Source organism: Oryzias latipes, chromosome 8, assembly GCF_002234675.1.
Source record: "Oryzias latipes chromosome 8, ASM223467v1".
In the NCBI taxonomy this organism is placed as follows: Eukaryota; Metazoa; Chordata; class Actinopteri; order Beloniformes; family Adrianichthyidae; genus Oryzias; species Oryzias latipes.
In genome coordinates this window covers 1,950,731-1,968,069 of record NC_019866.2, presented here as the reverse complement: position 1 = coordinate 1,968,069, position 17,339 = coordinate 1,950,731, and the positions used below count along the sequence as shown (strand labels likewise).

General features: G+C 41.3%; 1 protein-coding gene and 1 long non-coding RNA gene across 2 annotated transcripts in view; one reads left to right on the top strand and one right to left on the bottom strand.

Moving 5' to 3' along the window:
• LOC111947728 overlaps positions 1 to 16,077 on the top strand; it is a 23,637-nt gene extending 7,560 nt beyond the window's left edge. The window contains exons 2-3 of the long non-coding RNA XR_002873630.1: positions 2,909 to 3,092; positions 15,988 to 16,077. This is a non-coding gene — a long non-coding RNA (uncharacterized LOC111947728). The remainder of the gene's footprint in view (positions 1 to 2,908; positions 3,093 to 15,987) is intronic.
• Positions 13,477 to 17,339, bottom strand: tmem100 (transmembrane protein 100). The gene is made up of 2 exons (XM_023957277.1): positions 16,073 to 17,339; positions 13,477 to 14,503 (listed from the first exon to the last, which is right to left on the bottom strand). The coding sequence occupies exon 2, from the start codon at positions 14,437 to 14,439 to the stop codon at positions 14,035 to 14,037; it is 405 nt and encodes a 134-aa protein (XP_023813045.1). The 5' UTR covers positions 14,440 to 14,503; positions 16,073 to 17,339; the 3' UTR covers positions 13,477 to 14,034.

The window sequence follows — 17,339 nt, the reverse complement described above, 5'->3', positions numbered from 1 at the left end:
AAAAATACTCACCTGTTGTGCTGCCATGCTTGCAGATCACTGCCAGTGACCAACAGCAGAGGGCAGCAGAGATCTGGAGGATCAACCAAAGATCTAGAGGAGGGTTCAGACGGAGCAAACGTTCCAGCACAGCACTTCTGCTTCAAAAAGCTGAACGAAAGGCATCAGGTTGTGGTAAATAATCTTCAGACTGACCTGTCAGAGACGGGCTTCAGTCGCAGTCTGGCGTCAGGAACAGCTTCAGGAACCTCCAACAAACCCCTCAAAGGTCTCTGGATCCATTCAGTTTCAATGAAGGTGATCAGATGAAAATTCTATTTTTTTTTCTTTTGTGGAGCAACAATAAAAAACCTCAAAGACTCTGAAGTGAACCAACATTTTCAGCAGATGTTTCCCCCTTATTTTGGTACTTTCAAAATAAAAGCACGTGTGTTTGCTCTGAATACTATTTAGCTTATGACAATCTGATCTCAGCATTAAAGTAATGACTCGGCCTGTAGTTGTAACTTTTTATGACTAGTTTAGTCCCAGTTAGAAACTAAAGGTCTGAATTTGGGGGGGGGGCTGCAGAGTTACTGTCTAAAATTCAAAATACAATCGTGTGCTTTAGTTTAATTGAAAATGACTCGTCCTTTATCTTTTGTTTCTGTCTTATTTTTGAAAATAAAGTTTCTGTTTAACTTTTCACAGTAAAACATCCATAAATTGACCTCTATGGAAAATACCTTTTGCAATCAAGTTGCGCCTCAGAGACGCTTGGAAACTTGTTGACTCAGCGATTTAGATGTTCGGATCGTGTCAGCAGACGTGCTGCTGGATTCATGTCCACTCAGGACACACAAACAGTCCAGCAGCTGCTCGTGGCAGCACGCTGGATTCTTCCCTGCAGAACGCAAAGGAACATAAACAAAGACGCACAAAAACCCAGAGCAGCTCTGCTCCGGTTCGGCTGCAGAACTAATTGGGTCAGTCCTGACGCATCCGGCCTCCCAGTGTGAACGCGGAGCTCCGCAGATGTCATCCCGCACATCTGCGGAGCTCTCCATGACCTCACTCTGCAGCTCCTCTATATGTTCAGGAAACTGTTGTCAGGCGCTGAAGGCTTGACCCCAGACCCGCCGGTCCTCCTCTTGGATCCTCCGGCTGCTCAGGATGGGAACTGAGGGATCATCCGTCTGTGAACAACAATGACCCCTGTGCGTCACCGATCCCAAAGCTGGCACCTGGAAAATGTTAAATTGCCCTGAGTTCAGGGTGGAGTGCAGCTGCAGTCATTTCCACACCACAGGATGCTTTCACATGGCTTTAGAGTTCGGAACGCCACTAATCTGAGTAAAAACCACAAATGTTTTCATCCTTAAATTAAATGTTCAACATCTATGGATGCATTAAATAGAGAAAAGCTGGAGAACAATTCCTGCTTCTCCTGTGGTCTTCCAAAGTTCCGGTTATGGATCAGTTTTCATGCATTAAATCCTGGAGAGTAACTTAAGAAAAAAAGAAAAGGAATCTGTAAAAAAGCCAAAGCTTAAACATCTCTACAAATTCTTCAAGTTTCAAGCATCTGCAGTGATTCTCCAAACGGTTCTTTCACAAAGATCAGGAAACGGCAAACACGTTTGAGTTCCGTCACGTCTGCACACTGATGGGAGTTTGACCGCGTGAGCAAACGACAGCGTAGCTGTGATGCGTTCTGACTCAACAGCCTTAAAGAATTTAAACAACAGGATAACGATGAGTTAAAAGTTTTTTAATTGTAGCCTTGAACATTAGCTGGTTTTCTGTAACCTCCTCAGATCTAGAAAATAAAAGTCTTTCCTGTGCCGGTGCCATGGCAACACAATGTGAGCTTGGGTTTTGACACCATCTGAGGAGAATTTTACATTCAAGGAAGTCAAATAAAAGTACCAAACTGTTGCTCCGCCTCCTTTTGATTGAAGGTAGCGCCATTGACGGATTGTGAGAACGGGAGTGAGTGTGTGACGTCATCTAAAAAAAAAAAAGGTTTAATTCCAGCTCCAACCAAATGAAGTCAAATAAGTTGCTATATTTCACCGATTCGGACGCCGCCACAGTGGAGCCAGAGATCGGCTGTTAGTAAGGATTGGTCCGAGTCGGTCTGAGTTTCCATGGCAACCCCTCTGGCCAATCAGAAATTGGGCTACACGCCTACTTTTATTGAGGCATTTGATTGTTCAGATTATAACTTGAACTACAAAACAAATATCATGAAAAAAAAATGAGGATTATCAAAAACATGTTTAAAAAAATTAGTGGCCCCTCCTCCCTGGTTCAAGAGGGAGGGGGCACTTTTGTTTTGGATCCCTCCTTTGATGTAAAAAAATGTAAATGGTTGAAACTTTTGATTCCAAGTTAGACAGATATTCATTCACAATAAGAGTTTGGTTAAAAACAAAAATGTAAGATCAAATTTGCTTCCTAAAGGTTAAAAAACGTTTTAAGCAACATAAAACGAGGTGATATGTGCGTTGCTATGAAATCTGAAAATTTTACTTTTGAACAAAGACATGGGAATTGGCACATGTATTCTTCAACCTGAGATACAGAAAAAAGCCATTGGTTGCTATGGACTTACCGCCTTCATGGAGCCACAAGGCCTGAATCTTTATTCTTCACAACCTTTGTAATGTCTGACTAAAACCAGCTTGATGTCAGCTGCAAAGTAGGAACTTTTTCACATTTGTGTGAATGGAAGTATTTTTAAGGAGAACACAAAGGACCCTTTTTATTTTGTAACACAATTTCAAAACTTCTGGAGACACGAGAAGCAAAGAAAACAGCAGAGAGTCAGAGCAGAGAGACATTTTCGTCCTGGAGATGTTTGGGTTTTGGTCTCAGAGGACATAATATGTCTGTCTGCCTGTCTGTCTGTACATACTTACTACAGGTCTCTTGGGTGGGGTTTCTCCCGTCATTATCTTGGAGCCAGATCTTCTCCAGCGCCGCGGTCTGGTGCCAGGGAGTCCGGCAGACCCTCAGGGACCGGAGACGGACAGACGCACAGACCAGTGCTGCAGCTGTCCGGGGTGTTTGCAGTTTCTTCCTCCAGCGTCTCACATGAGGTCCATCAGGTTTGTGTTTCTCTCAGATTACAGGGGGGTCTGACTGAAGACCCGTTATCCACCAAACAGAGAGGCGGGGGGGGGTCTATTGTTATTTTTTTGAGCACTCTGAAAGAAAAAGCTCCTCTAATTTTCCACAAACGGTTCAACAATTTATCCCAACAGAGTCCAAGGCACTCAATTTTTCAAATGAATTAGGTTGACATTTTTTAAAGTGTGCAGGTAACAGAGAAATGCCGCACATGTTCCTGGTATGAAGTGAAAAAAAGCAAACTAGAGCATGTAAAGTGTGACTTCGCTGTTCTTCCTGGATGATTCGCATGTTTGCTTTTGTCGTTGGGTCATGAAAAGTGGGAATAGTGTGAAAAGTTTTAATCCCTGAGCATTTTCCCCCTTTCCTACTCAAAATGTGGAGTTAGAAACAGGAACTACAGCATCACTGGTTCCATCACCAGAACATCACCGGTGTTTGTTCCATCAGTCATAACGTGGATTCTGAGCTCATCCATGGTATTACTTATGGAACAAATGTAAACAGTGGTTGCTTGGGAAAAATGGAAAACATACTTTTACGTGGCGAATCTAAAATACCGGTCACTTTGGAGCATTTACTGTTTCACGGCCGTGTCACACAGCCACTACGTACACTTTGTGCATATTGAACGGATGAATTATACGTGGAAAAGGGAAAAAAGTTGTGGTCTATATGTCAAATTGTCATAGATGTATCCCGAATGAACTACGTTGAAACCACGGAAGTATGGATAAATCACACAAAAAACACGTAAATCAACGTGAAACATGAACCGTGCGTGATTGTTGAGCTGCGTGTGAGCGCCGTAAACGCGATATAAAAGTTAAACATCGGTGGTTCATGCCTGAAAAGTCTGTTAGACGTATGTGGAGCGGTGGTGGAAAGTCACAAACTTGCGTATGCCTTTTGCAATAATCACGCACAATTGCGTAGGATTTATTTAATACTTGCGTATAAACGAGGTAAAATACCCCTAAACTGGGAAATTTTCAATCGACCAAAAATTTTAAGCAGCTCAAAACTGAATTCACGTAAAGACCAGCCGAAGCCATCAACAGACGTCTGCGAACATTGACTGATGACGAACGCGAGAGGAATTATGTAAATCACACACGGATCACGAAAGACGGGAATTTATTACGTGGAAAATGGGCAAAATGTGACACGACCTTCAGTGTAGAACTGAAGCTTTAAGGAATTTAAGCAGAAATTGTAAGATGCTCTTTTCTGAAGGATCCAAGCTGGGGGGATTTGTAATCACTGCAGACATTCTGATCATACTTTCTTTTAAACTGAAGTGAAGTTCTCTTCTGGGTCGAGGGGGGGGTGGGGGCGTTTCCTTCAGACTGGAGGGGCTTGTAGGGCAGGGGTCAGTGATGAGGGAGGTGAACACGATCTTCCGTCTGCTCTGGATCCTCAGGCAGAGTTACTGCAGAGATGTTCCATGAGGTCAGTGAGGAGATGCTGTTACACAACCGGGAGACAGCTGAGGGGAGCTCCTGCAGCGCCGCAGACCCCCCAGCGCTGTTCACGCCTCATTACCAACCCCTTTGTCACAAGAGCGTCCCAAAACAACAATAAACATTGAGACAAGTACAAGGGTTTTTTAAAAGTAGCTTAAATCTATCGTTTTGGATCAGACACGAGCCAAGCAGATGTTTGTCACAGGGTTTTTTTTTGTTCCGACAATAATATTTAAATTGTTGTTTATAAAAAACTTTAAAACTCAATTTTGAATACCATGTATCATAGAAAATATGTTGCTTTTCTGAAGCAACATTTGGCAAAATACTAGAGGAAAACTAAAGAATCTGCTTATGAAACTATTCTTCAACCCTTGTTCTATCCTAGACACTTTACCATTGGGAGTTGGGTCATCTAGACCCACTAGACAGTGCTGTGAACCTTTTTTCTTCAATGATTTGTGATCTTCACTGGTGTCCATGGATTACATGAAATCTTTCCACCTTTATTCACCTTTGTCATGGTAGGAGAACACGTCAATGGAAGGGTGGGGGGTCATATGATGGCACAAACGTTAAATCTGGACCTAAAGAAAAGCAAAAAAACCTCCAAACAGCTGATGGGAACACTCAGAAGAGGGAAAAACGGTGAACCGCTGGAGCTTTACTAAAACGCTGGGACAGTAAGGATCTGATTGTCTGTGAGAGTCCAGAGAAAACGTGTGACCATAGAGCTGCTGTCAAAGCAGAAGACGCGGGGAGGGCGGGGCCTCCCCGACAGACGCTACGAGGATCCTGCAGATCTGACAAAAACCCAAAGAGAGCCCTTTCCTTCCTGAGCCGAGGACTGTTTGTGTTAGAGTGATGTGCGCCTCTTCTTCTGGGTGTGGGAACCTGCTGGTTTCCTCTGACGGCCGCCGTCAAACCGCAGAGGCTCTGCTCGGGTCAGGGTTTCAGTTTGTGAGAGTTCTGAAACGGCAAAACCAAAATATATAAAAGAGACATTTTTAGAGTCCAATCAGTATCAGTTCGGACCTAATTATTGTAATAAGTTTGAGAAAAACCAACATGTTGAGTGATTCTGCCTACCGAACCAGGTGGCGGTGGAGGGTATTGGGTTCTCACTGGAAGAAACTTCCAACAAACGCAGACCTCATGACAGAGTCGATCCTTCAGAACCAAAGAGTCCAAGAAAACGAGAGAAAAAAAGAAAAAAAGATGGCGGTCGCCATACGCTTCACCTTTCTCCTATCTGTCTCGTGTTCTGGTCCTTTCATATTTCCCTGTTGTGTTTTTCTATTGGTCCACCCAAGAACAGTTGTCTTCTGAGTTTTAGAGTTAATTTGACTTGTTTTATTTCATTTTGGGGAACAGCAAATTAACAAAACATTAAAAAAAAGAAAACAGCGGCCCATTTTAACGGTTAAACCCCGTCCTGATGCTTCATGGTGCCCGGGTTCCATCTAGAGGCAGAATGTGATGCTTTAGTAACATCGCAGGTGGTGGTTTGGTTCTAGGTAAAGACTTTCTGCATTGTTCTGGTCCGTGAAAGGTCATGGAGACTCACAGTAAAGAGCTGGTGTCATGCAAAATCAACTTCTGAAAACGTTTAAGTGTTTATTCGTCATGAAAAACAACCTTAAAGCCATAGTTTGTATCCAGTCACACATCCCTTCCAATCCATGAAAACGAGCAGGTTCTCACATTATGACATCATAAAGTGAGGAATCGCCCCTTCCAGGAAGAGTCTGCTGCCAGCTCCGCCCCCAGGCTGACAGACACACCCACTTTCTCAGTGGCTAGCGGTGCTCAGCTAAATGTTTTCCTGTTAAATGAATAAAATCCACATACATCTTTGCAAAAGTTCCGAAGTTTTGTGGGCAAGACGTAGATACGCTGCCGAGGCCGACTCTAGGGTGACCTCATGATATGGGCGGCACCCACAAGGAGCAGAAGGCGGAGCTTCAGAGATCAAATTGTCTTACTTCCTGGTTGAAAAAGAACTTGTGAAAATAACGAATAATTTTAAAAAAAATCATTCTTTAGTGTGCCAATTGTAATAATATCATCACATATATGGAGATTGCTTAAAATAAGAGGCTTAAGAATAGTATTGTATAGGCTACTTAATAGTTGGCGCGGGTGCAGGTTTGACCCTTTGTCCCCCCGCAGACGCCCCGTGTCCACCCGTGAGGACAGTTCGGACTAAGGCTGAAGTGGAAGCAGCAGGCCGGAGCTTTAGGGTGTCGCGGTACGTGCAAGCAACCCTGGAAAAGATTTATATCTGGGTTTGAGGTGAAGTCAGTATTGGGAAATCAAAGCTGTTCAGAGCTCAGCAGTAGAAGTTAGAACGGGGGGGGGCAGGCACAGATCCCTGTGGTGAAGCATGACTGACTCTGGTGTGTGAAGAAGATTAAAGAGTTATTTAAACGATCGTCAGTTTCACCCACATGACATCCTGGAGATTACGGCTGTCATCTCCCTCCACACTGAAAGATTAACAGCCGGAGAAAAATGGGAACTTAAGCAGCCGTTTGAATCAAGCGGGCCTCTTTTCTGCAGAGCTCGGGTGTTGTCCTGTCCTACTGTAAATTAAAGAGACGTATATCTCACAGCTTCATGTCTGGACTCTCCCAGTCTTGGAGCCCACAGCTCTCCGCCCTTTTGGAATCAGCGAGGAGCCATAAAAGCGACTCCTCCTTGACGTCATGGGAAGCTCCTTCCCCGGGCGATTCGAGAAGATAGCAGATGGAAACCAAAGAGACAGAACGGGGCTCTCCTGCTGGGGTGTTTACGCTCTCAGTGGTGGGGGTGGTCCCACTTTAAAAGGCAGAAAACCCCTTTTTATCTGTCAATATTCTATAAATTAAAGCTTTATGTGACTCCATAGTTGTTTTTCAGAGGGATTGTTGTGGCATGACTCCCATTTTTAATGATGCTTTCATGGTTTCTGGACTCACTTTGATGTGGGAGTAGTGATCTGCAGCTGAAGGGACTTTCTTTGTGTTAGTCGTCATTTTAACAAAAGACAGGCTTTGGTCACGTCTGCCTCAAAAGCAGAACTCGCCGCTCCTGCGCTGCAGTCGGCACGTGAGCGGCTTCAACCCGCCGTGGTTTCATGTTAATCGGGGAAAGTATGTGCGAGGAAGAAAAACAGGTTCAAGTCATGTGACGGATCATTTTTTTGATTAGGAAGCCGGAAACACGAGTTTAGGTCTTTTTCCAAACAAAACCAAGACCTGAGAGCCACAGAGAGCATAGTTGTTTAAGAAAAGGCTCAAGACGCATCTTTTTAACCTGGCTTTTAGCTAATTTTTACTACTCTTATTATTTTTTTTTATTTCGTATTTATGTATCCATTTAATCTTGTTTTATTAATTTGCACTAGATTTTTAATGATTACTTTTAATAGTCCTAATTTCAATGTTTTTCAGCGCAAAGCATTTTCTGCGTCAGAATCCGTTAGAATTACGTTAATTCTCCTCAATTTTAAATCTGTGCAGTTGCCATGACAACATAATTAAGTCGTACATGGTGAGACAGAGATGTTTACGGTCTTTGGTGAGTTTATGGTTGTGTTTTGTTGAATGTAGTCCAATAGTCAATCGTAAGTTTGGGTTTTTGTTCTTCCTCTTCTGGTTTTAAGTCTTAGTTGTGGTCCATGGTCCTTCTTGATCAGACCTGTACCGCTGTACTTGATAGTTCTCCATCATTCAAACAAAACTAAAATGATATTCTGATGTTTGATTTGATGGTTCTTTGATTAGTGATAAGGCACTGAGGTGAGAATGTGTAAGGTTTTTACTTCTTCTCCCTCTCTTTTGGATGTTTGTTGTTATTTTCTGTTTCGTCATCATCATTTATCCTCCTATGATCCTCCCATTATTTGGCAGCACAGCACAATTGTTTACTAATATATTGACGACACTCTGTTATACTTATTTAAACCGCTTCTCAGCTAATTAAACAGGGAAACTGGTGTCTTCGGCTTCTGCAGTCCATTCACACAGGTTCATGTGAGGCAGTTGTTTCTTTCGCCCTTCACTCCCAGTGTCTTCTTAACTAAACACTGGTAGTCTGTGTTGGTCTCTGAACCCCCTTTACATCACGAAAATCCCCCCCGTTTCCTAAACCAGAATTTTGTTTGGCTGAAAAAAGCCGTGAGTCCCATTTGTCATGTAGCAAACTCAAAAAACCTCAAACATTTTCAAGTTAAGAAAAGGTGAACAGATGTGGAGGACAAAAAAACATCTGGACAGTAGAAGGCTTGCAGAGTGAAGGACGTCCTTGGGAAAGGAAACCCGGAGGCACAAATTCAACATGGTTTTTCAGTCCCGCTTTATTTCCCTCAAACATATGGATGTGATGATGCTGATGCACAGAGGGACCAAAAGCAGAGGAGACAGCTTTCCTTTTGGTTCATCTGATTCCGCTCTCCTGCCGTTGACCACATCAAACTCCGGGCGACAGACGTGACTCTGAATTTAACGTGAAGGAAAACGGCGTACGCTTAAACTGTTGGGACCCGGTCCACGCATCCAAATTCCCTCCAGAATCGGGAATCACAAAAAATATTGGAGGAAACAGCCAGGAAGAGCTTTGACTTTATGGTGTGGTGAAATGAGGACGAAGCAGCTGGCGAGAGCTTTGGGGCTGAGAGCAGCCAATCTCTCCCAGAAGTCCTGGCAGCACATGAAAGGACGGCGGACACGAGTCGTCCTGCAGAGTCTGACTGAACTGTCACATCAGACATGGCTGCTTCTCATTTACATGCTGAGCTTTCAAGTTAAGTGGATGTGGGAGAGGTTTTTATGGAAAACATGAAAGAACAAACATCCATATGTGCACTGTCTGCATGAATACATTTCAGCTCTTTACTTGAATCCTGACTTTAGTCCAAACAAACAGGAGGATCATGGAGCAGATGAACCTCTCAGGGCAGGAAGGATCTAAGCTGAGAAGAGAATCAAAGACGTGGTTTGGCTTACCTTTTCCCCCAGCTTTGATTCTGGACTTCCTTAAACGGGTGGGGCCGCGTCCTATGACGGTTTAGCCAAAAGAAATGCAGCGAAAGGTTTCATAAATATATATATATATATATATATATATATATATATATATATATATATATATATATATATATATATATATATATATATATATATATATATATATATATATATATATATGAAACAATGGAAACAAAACAATGAAACAAAGGAAACCCAACTGTCTGTCAGTTCTCATACTTTTAATTCCCAGACAATGATTTTGATACAAAATTAAGTTTTCTATCAGTAATATTAACATTAGGTCCATAGCAACAATTGAAATGTTGGCATTTCTTGGGCTAAAGAAAATGAGTATTAATTTAAATGTTTCTACATCAAAGTAAATTTAGCAATTCTCCTTAGCAACCGATGTTTGACCCTCTGTTCCTGATGTAGTCTCATTGACTTGGTCTCTTTTAGATTCAAGTCTGGACAGTTTTACAAGATCTTCACTACAAGAACCAGAGGTTATCAGTCAGATAAGGTGTGCCCATTGATTGGATATACGAGAACTGGACTGGGTGACTCCTCCCCCCTGGCGTTCCAAACAGGAAGTGGCTCCAAGAAGCCAAAGTTCCATAGACTTCTATAGGGAAATAAACAGCTGTCATTCTATTGGTCAGAAGAATCATTCCTGATCTGATACCTTTTTTTTAACATGTTCTTGGTAATTATCTTTTTTTCGTGGTATTTATAGTTATAGTTCTAAATTGACCAATCAGATGCCTCAAAGAAATTAGATGGAGTCTGATGGGCCCCATGACCAGCGTTCAAAACGTTTGACAGATTTGGTGTAGTCTCTTTTCAAGTGGTATTGGAGTGGCCTTCCAACAAGCTCGCTCCTGATTGGTGAGAGTGGTTGCCATAGAAACTTGACCAATTCAGCATGGCGGGACCTTTGACTGACTTCATTTGGTAAATTTTCCATTTTCTTTGGACGTCGTCACACTTGCTGACTCCAGTTCTAAGATACAGTCATTCATACCAACTTTTAGAGCTATAAAAATTTTGTGGTGTTGCCATAGTAACATAATGTTAATTAGGGGAAGTGAAGCCGTCTACTTATTTTGGTATTTAAACTTTGCCTAGGTGGGTAAAGCCTTCCGAAACGTTTGTGCTTCTCCAATATGTTCTTGTTTAATGTTCATGTCATATTTAAATAATTATAATACATTTTCACCTTCACAGAGAAAAATAAAACTGCACAATATGGATGACAGGAAGATAGACGTCGTATTTTTGAGAAGAAAACAATGAGCTGAGCACATCTGTTTTATTTAAAGGAAGTGGAGCTCGTTATGTTTAATTAATGTTTAATGTTCACTCAGCCATGTTGACGCTTGGAATTTCAATTCTTTATTCCTCGAGGAGACAAGAACATATTTATTTGATGTAACTGAATATTTATTATTATTTTTTTCATAAAGTGAAATATTAAGTTCAGTATAAAAATAACACAAATTTTCAGATGTAAGTAGTTTATAAGCTGATAATGTCATTTGTGAATAAAGAACGGCTGCAGACAATCTAGAGGCAAATGTTTATAAAATAACTGATTCAACCTGAAGTTTTTATACAGCTTTTTTTTTTTTTTTTTACCTTTTTAGGTAATGTAGCGTCAGGCATCCTTTTATTTAAAAAAAAAATGTTTGGTTATTTTTTACCCCTTTTTTTCCCAACAGTTTTTTAAAGTGAATGAAAAACCTATATGTACGTAAATGTAATAAGAGAATACTTTTAAACCCAAAGGTAAACATCTCCAGATAATAACCTAATAAGCCGTTATTGGAGATTTAATTGAATGTTACCTGAAGACGTGGAAAGGATTGGCTCCTGCATTCGTACCTGGCCTGACCTTTCTCAAAAAATAAATAACAATGGATGACCTGACAGGTGTGTCGGACCAACAGAACTGCTGAATTAGACCAAAGTCATCGATAAGTCGATCAATTATTGATGGTCTTGTGTTGCCATTTTGGCTCACATCTCTGCAAAACTGTTGTTTTTCTACTTATCTCCATTCAAGGACAAATACTTTTTTTAAAAACAGCCTAATCACTGTCTTGAGAAAACGAGCTGGCAGTTCTGGTTCTGGGCCCTTCTCTGTTTTGGTTACTTAATCCCTCTCGGGCCCCTCCTGTTTATTGATACCCCCCCACACCTCACGGCCCTGGCTGCTATGAAGACCATGTGAGGCTCATCAAGTGACGCACAAAGGCTCGCCGCAGTTGCCAGCAATAGGGAAGGGAGGCGAAAGACGCTGACGGAGAGCAGCTGTCAAACTTCATATCAAGTTTTTCCAGCGAGGCGTCCTCCCACCTGATGGGGGGGGGGGGCTCTGACCGCCTTTACGGAGGTGATCTCCCAAAAGTGACAAAGTGTGTTGTAGGTTCTCCTGTGACGCAAGGAAACTGTGTAGTTGTGGTATCTGGTGTCGCGCATAGACGCATAGCAACGCAAATGCTGCCTATAAATACACTTCCATGTCCAGGCTATTTTAAAAGCAAAAGAGTCAATAGGAGACTTTAACTTCCTTTAAGTCCTTTACATTCTAACATATGGAATTAGGAATATAACATCAAGGAAAGCAGAAAACTGCTGAGTCAACTTCAGCAGCAGAAGGAAAACACTCAGAGAAGAAGCTCCAAAGTTTGAGTCTTTGAAACGGGTCGCGTTTGGCGTGATGGAGAGATTCATTCATCTACACAGGAATGTGACTCATCAGCGCGCTTCACCACTAACCTTCTCCTGTGAGCAAAAACGCTTCAAAAACGCTGATTAAGGACCTCCAAAGTAAACTTACAACTAGAAATACAGACATTGATGCCAAACTGACTGTGATGTTCTGATGAAGACGCTGCACCAGTGATCCATAGTCAGTCAGATTTAGTAGATTGAATTTCAGCTTTGTCACTTTTTTACAACGGCTGTTTTTAGTCAAACATGAAGCTCTTTTTCCATTAAGATAATAACTTTGCTTTTTAATTAACATGTTTTCTGTAGTCTTTCTAATATTTAGTTCATATTTAAGGACTTTCGTTAGCGTTTCAGTTTACGCTGGTTGCTAGCAGGAGTTAATTTAGCAACTTTAGCAAAGAAAAAAAAAGGAAATTGATTACTTTGCAGAGTTTTGGCCGGGGATAGGACCTATACTCAGGTGCAACTTATGTGATTTTTAAAAATAAATTAATAGCAACAACCACTAGAGGGCACTGTAGGTGTATCAGTATTTGCTACCGACAGCAATTCAGAAGAAGTGGCGCTCAGTTTGACGTCTGGCTTGGTAGCGTCTGTGTTGCTTCAAAGCGACACAGAAGGATGAAGAATAAATGCATTAAGTGATTGTTAGTGATTTAAAGACTTTGGTTGACTTGTTAGCGTGTTATTTATGCTATGCTTGTTCTTGTATTTCGTTAAATACATTTCTCCCAAAAGTGGGACTCATTCCGGAGCGACTAATACTCCAGAGCGATTTATACTCCAGAGCGATTTATACTTCCCAGAACTTTGTTCAGCAACTAGAGCATTAAGAACAAGAATTTGAATTGTTTTTGCTTTTTATTGTTTGTTTGTTTTTTGGACTTCCTTTAGCTGATTTTACAATTTGTAGATTATGTTTTTCCCTTAATGTTTTCTAAAATTTTTAGTAATATTTAAAACCATGTTACAGATTTTCAGTTTACACAAGTCAGTGTAATTTTTGTTCATTAAAAAAAAAGTTTTTTTTTTTAATTATCTTTTTTTTTCAGAGTTCAGTTGTTTTATTTAATTTTTTTTCTCCTTTTCAGATTATTACATATTTTTCAGCTGGTTATATATTGAATGAGTATTTATTGTCCATCATCCTCAGTTATATATATTTTTTATTCAACTTCTTATTATTCTTAGCAGTTAGTACAAGTGTCTGTTAAAGAAGATAAATATTAAATTTTACATGTTTATGAAATTTCACATTTTTCATAAAAATTGATAATAAACTCAGAGTCAGATGTTATTAATAGCAAATATAAGAAAGGTTTTTGGGGGTAAAGTCCCCTTGCGTCCCGTACCATTCCTCCACAAAATCCTACTTTCTGAAAAAGTTCGTACATGTTTGCGTTGAGGTGAAAGCTGGGAATCCTCCGCTGCGTCTCCAGGTCCCGACCCCCTCCTGAGCTTTTCTTTTCACGGTTGTCCTCCTCCACTCCAATCAAAGCAGATTAATGAGAGACTTCCTGTGTGCTGAAGCGGTCATTCGTCTTAATTGGGAAACATTCCTCCTGGCTGCGTTCCCAGCTCGCCAGATGCTCAACATCTGAAAAACAAGTCCTCAACAAAGTCTTCAAAGCTTTGTGTTCTGCGGTCAGAAACACGTGCCGGACGGCTGCAGCTGCTGAAACTCAAACCCGCCTGGAGCAGAAAGTTCAGGTGAAAATGCTCCTCTGGTTGGTGACCAGGACGGTTTGACTTTCCCGCCGCCGCTCCTTCTTCCTCTCCAGCTTCACCTTCCAGCAGATGGCGCTGGACGCCAAAAGCAAGAGCCCGGCTGAGAGAAGCACCAAGCCGAAGTAGGAGATGGTCGATCCGTGCGAGTTGAAGCTGTAAGCCACCACCGTGACCACGATGCCGGCGATGAGCACCACCACGCCAAACGGGATGGTGCAGCGATAGCAGGAGAGCTCCGCGCCGCCGGTGGCCGCCGTCAGCTGGACTTCATTAACCAGCGGGATGTTTACAGCCGTCGCCGTGGCTGCAGGGCGCTCGCTGTTGGTGGCTTTATCTGAAGTGGATGGTGTTCTCATGGCGTCTTTATTGACTTCTTCTGGCATCTCAGGATCCAGCAGCTTCCCACGGATGGTCCCTCAACGTTGTCCTGCCGTCTTCAGGCCGAGTCTGTGGAGAAACACACCTTCACCACCGAGAAACCAGTGGAAGAGCAACCGCTCAGCTTTCTTGCTTAACCCAGAAAGGGAGCACATGCTTTTCATTAGAATTCAACACCGGGTTTCACAATCCAGCGCCGCTGCTTCAGCGGGACCCCTGCAACCTCTTTGCTCAATCCGGGCCGCCTCCTGACCCAGTCAGAGCTGAATGACGCAGGTCCACCCAGCCCAGCACGAGCTGAGACATTCCCCAGAGAGCCCAGGATACGACGTTACAAACCGCTCCATGAAACGCAAGACGCTTTCAAATCAACAGCTGTTATTTCACAACCGCCCATTCTTCAGCCGTCACCTCAGCTCAGGGGAAAGATGGGGTTCAGCAGGAAGCACACTGACCTTTCGCCACCGCCAGATGTTGCAGATTCGCGTTTCTTTTACACAACACAAAAGATCTGGTCCAGTTTGTGGTGATGTTTAGAAAAATAGAATCTATGGTTAACTTTTGCCAAAACCACATTTGAAATGTTCATCAGAACATTAGATTAAAGAGTTATACTAATATTTTAGGTGAACCAGCTATAAAAAAGCAGTTTAGTAAAAAAATTATTTTTAATGTTTTCCTGTTTATTTGATTGCAATCTGTCATTTTGCCACTAGATGTCACTAAAGCCCACATAAAAAAGAAATCTTTTCCTTTCTTTCTCAAGAAAATCATGACCGGATTTCTATAATAACAGGGACTTTTTTCTGATCGTGATTAGAAAAGTTTTATTTGCAAACATCCCATCCGTGTTCCTAGCCTGATGCCGTTTTTCAAGCCTTAAAAGGAAATTTGGAAAGGTCTTTCCTCTCACATACTATATCATTTTTTTATTTTAAAACTGTCAGAATGACAAAGATTTACTTTGTGTCTCCTCTAAAACTGTCTCTTTATCATTATTTCACAATTTATTGTGTGCTTAATGATTACTGCAATGAGCTGATAAGCCTATTGGATAGTTTTCTTAAAAAAACTTTATTTTTCTCACAAAAATGTCTCTTGGAGCATCAGACAGATTGTGCGGTTTGGATTTTAAGCAAAAACTGATGACTTGGTGATTAATAAAGACGTCATAGTAAATCCATCAGTTTGTTCATTAAATGCGTTTTAGCCAACGTCTACGACAGACTAAAAAAACAATAAAGAATTCCTTTAGAACATAAAATAATACAAGTTGAAAAAGATTAAATAGACTAAAATCTGACAATTGAAGACGATGAGAAAAGAAACTTAGTTTAGTCATAAAAACCAATAAAAGAAAAAATCCTCCCCATGTTTAGGCAAATTATGTCACAGTTTGGTGCCACAATAATGGACAAAGTTCTGTGGTTTTCATGGAAAGTTCTTTGTGATCCTGACAGATCGTAGTCGTGTGTAAAATTTAAATTTGTTGGTTAAGAAAATGAAGATTTCAGCTTTTTTCCCCCTGAAAAGTCCCAGCTCTGTCTTCACAGGGAAGACGCCTGTAAAGGCTGATTCAGACACAGAGGAGTTTGCTCTGTTTCCACAAAAGCTTTCATCAGAAAGGAGTCTGCTTACCTCAAATGTGCCCCCCCACCACAAAGCTGTGGAGAAACTCCCGTCCGTCCGTGAAGAACTGCTGGACGTCCTGTAACCCGGGGGGAAGAGCTGTGGCCCATTCATGAGAGACCGAGCCGTGAACCTGACTGCAGGCAGGACGGTTGAGGAGGAGGTTTCAGTGAGGATGGCTGAGTGAAGCTGAAGCTGCTCAGGCATCTGAGCTGCTGCCTTTCAAAATAAAACCCCTGCATTCCAGGAGACAATTCCACCGAGGCAATGCCTTTATTTTGAAGAAGGACACAAACGGGCCAAGAGCACGTTTGAACTTTTTATGCTGTGCAGTTTTGTGTTAAAAAAACACAAAGGACCCACTCCAATGAAAATGGAGCAATGATGAAAACTCAGTGGGGGAATTTTTAAGGAACTCCTGCTGCTCTGCAGAAACTAGGTTAAAAAAAAAAGACACATGTTTTTGGATTTTGGCTAAATAATCATCATCTAAAGACCACTGGGAAAGATTTGAAAATCCATCAATAGATATATATATATATATGTACTTGTATCTAGAGATACATGTACACACATTCACGCTCTGACGGCCGCTCCGCGGACTTACACTCAGATTTTCAGGTCATTCTCCTTTTTCTTTGGTTTACTGGAAAACAACATCCTTTCAAAGAATGTCACCTTTGTACATGTTTAAAAAGTTCACAAAGGTTGTTGTTCCTAAAAAAAGGAAAAAAAAGAGAAATGGATTTATTTTGTGTTGTTATTCTGAGGAGACATATTCAACAACTCTGCTTGCAGTAAGTCGAATTATTTTTGCATAGTAAAACTGAAGTGTTGTTTTGTTAATATGGTAGAAAACAAGCCTTGAACTTTTTTTCCAAAACATTTGTCAAAATTGAGTGATTTTGTTTAATAAAATGTCTTAAAGTACTGATAAGTTTGATATGATGGCGCCAGGATTTAAGTCCAGAGGTATTTTACAGTTTTTGGGATGAATTGTGCAAGTATGTCTTTTATTAGTATTTCTGTTTTTATAGTAGTTGTATTTTTATCAATTGGTATTTTTCTTTGTACTTCCCTTTGTATTGATATTTTAAATGTTTTTCGTTTTGCAGGTAAACAATTCTAACATCTCTCTGGGGACAGTAGATGAAAAATAGTTGCTGGTCTAACTCTGGCTCATTGCTTTTAATGTGGACTGTCCCTGAGAAATCAATACAAATTTCATTGAATTGAATCTGAAACAACAAAAATCTCCAACTTTTCATATTTTTTG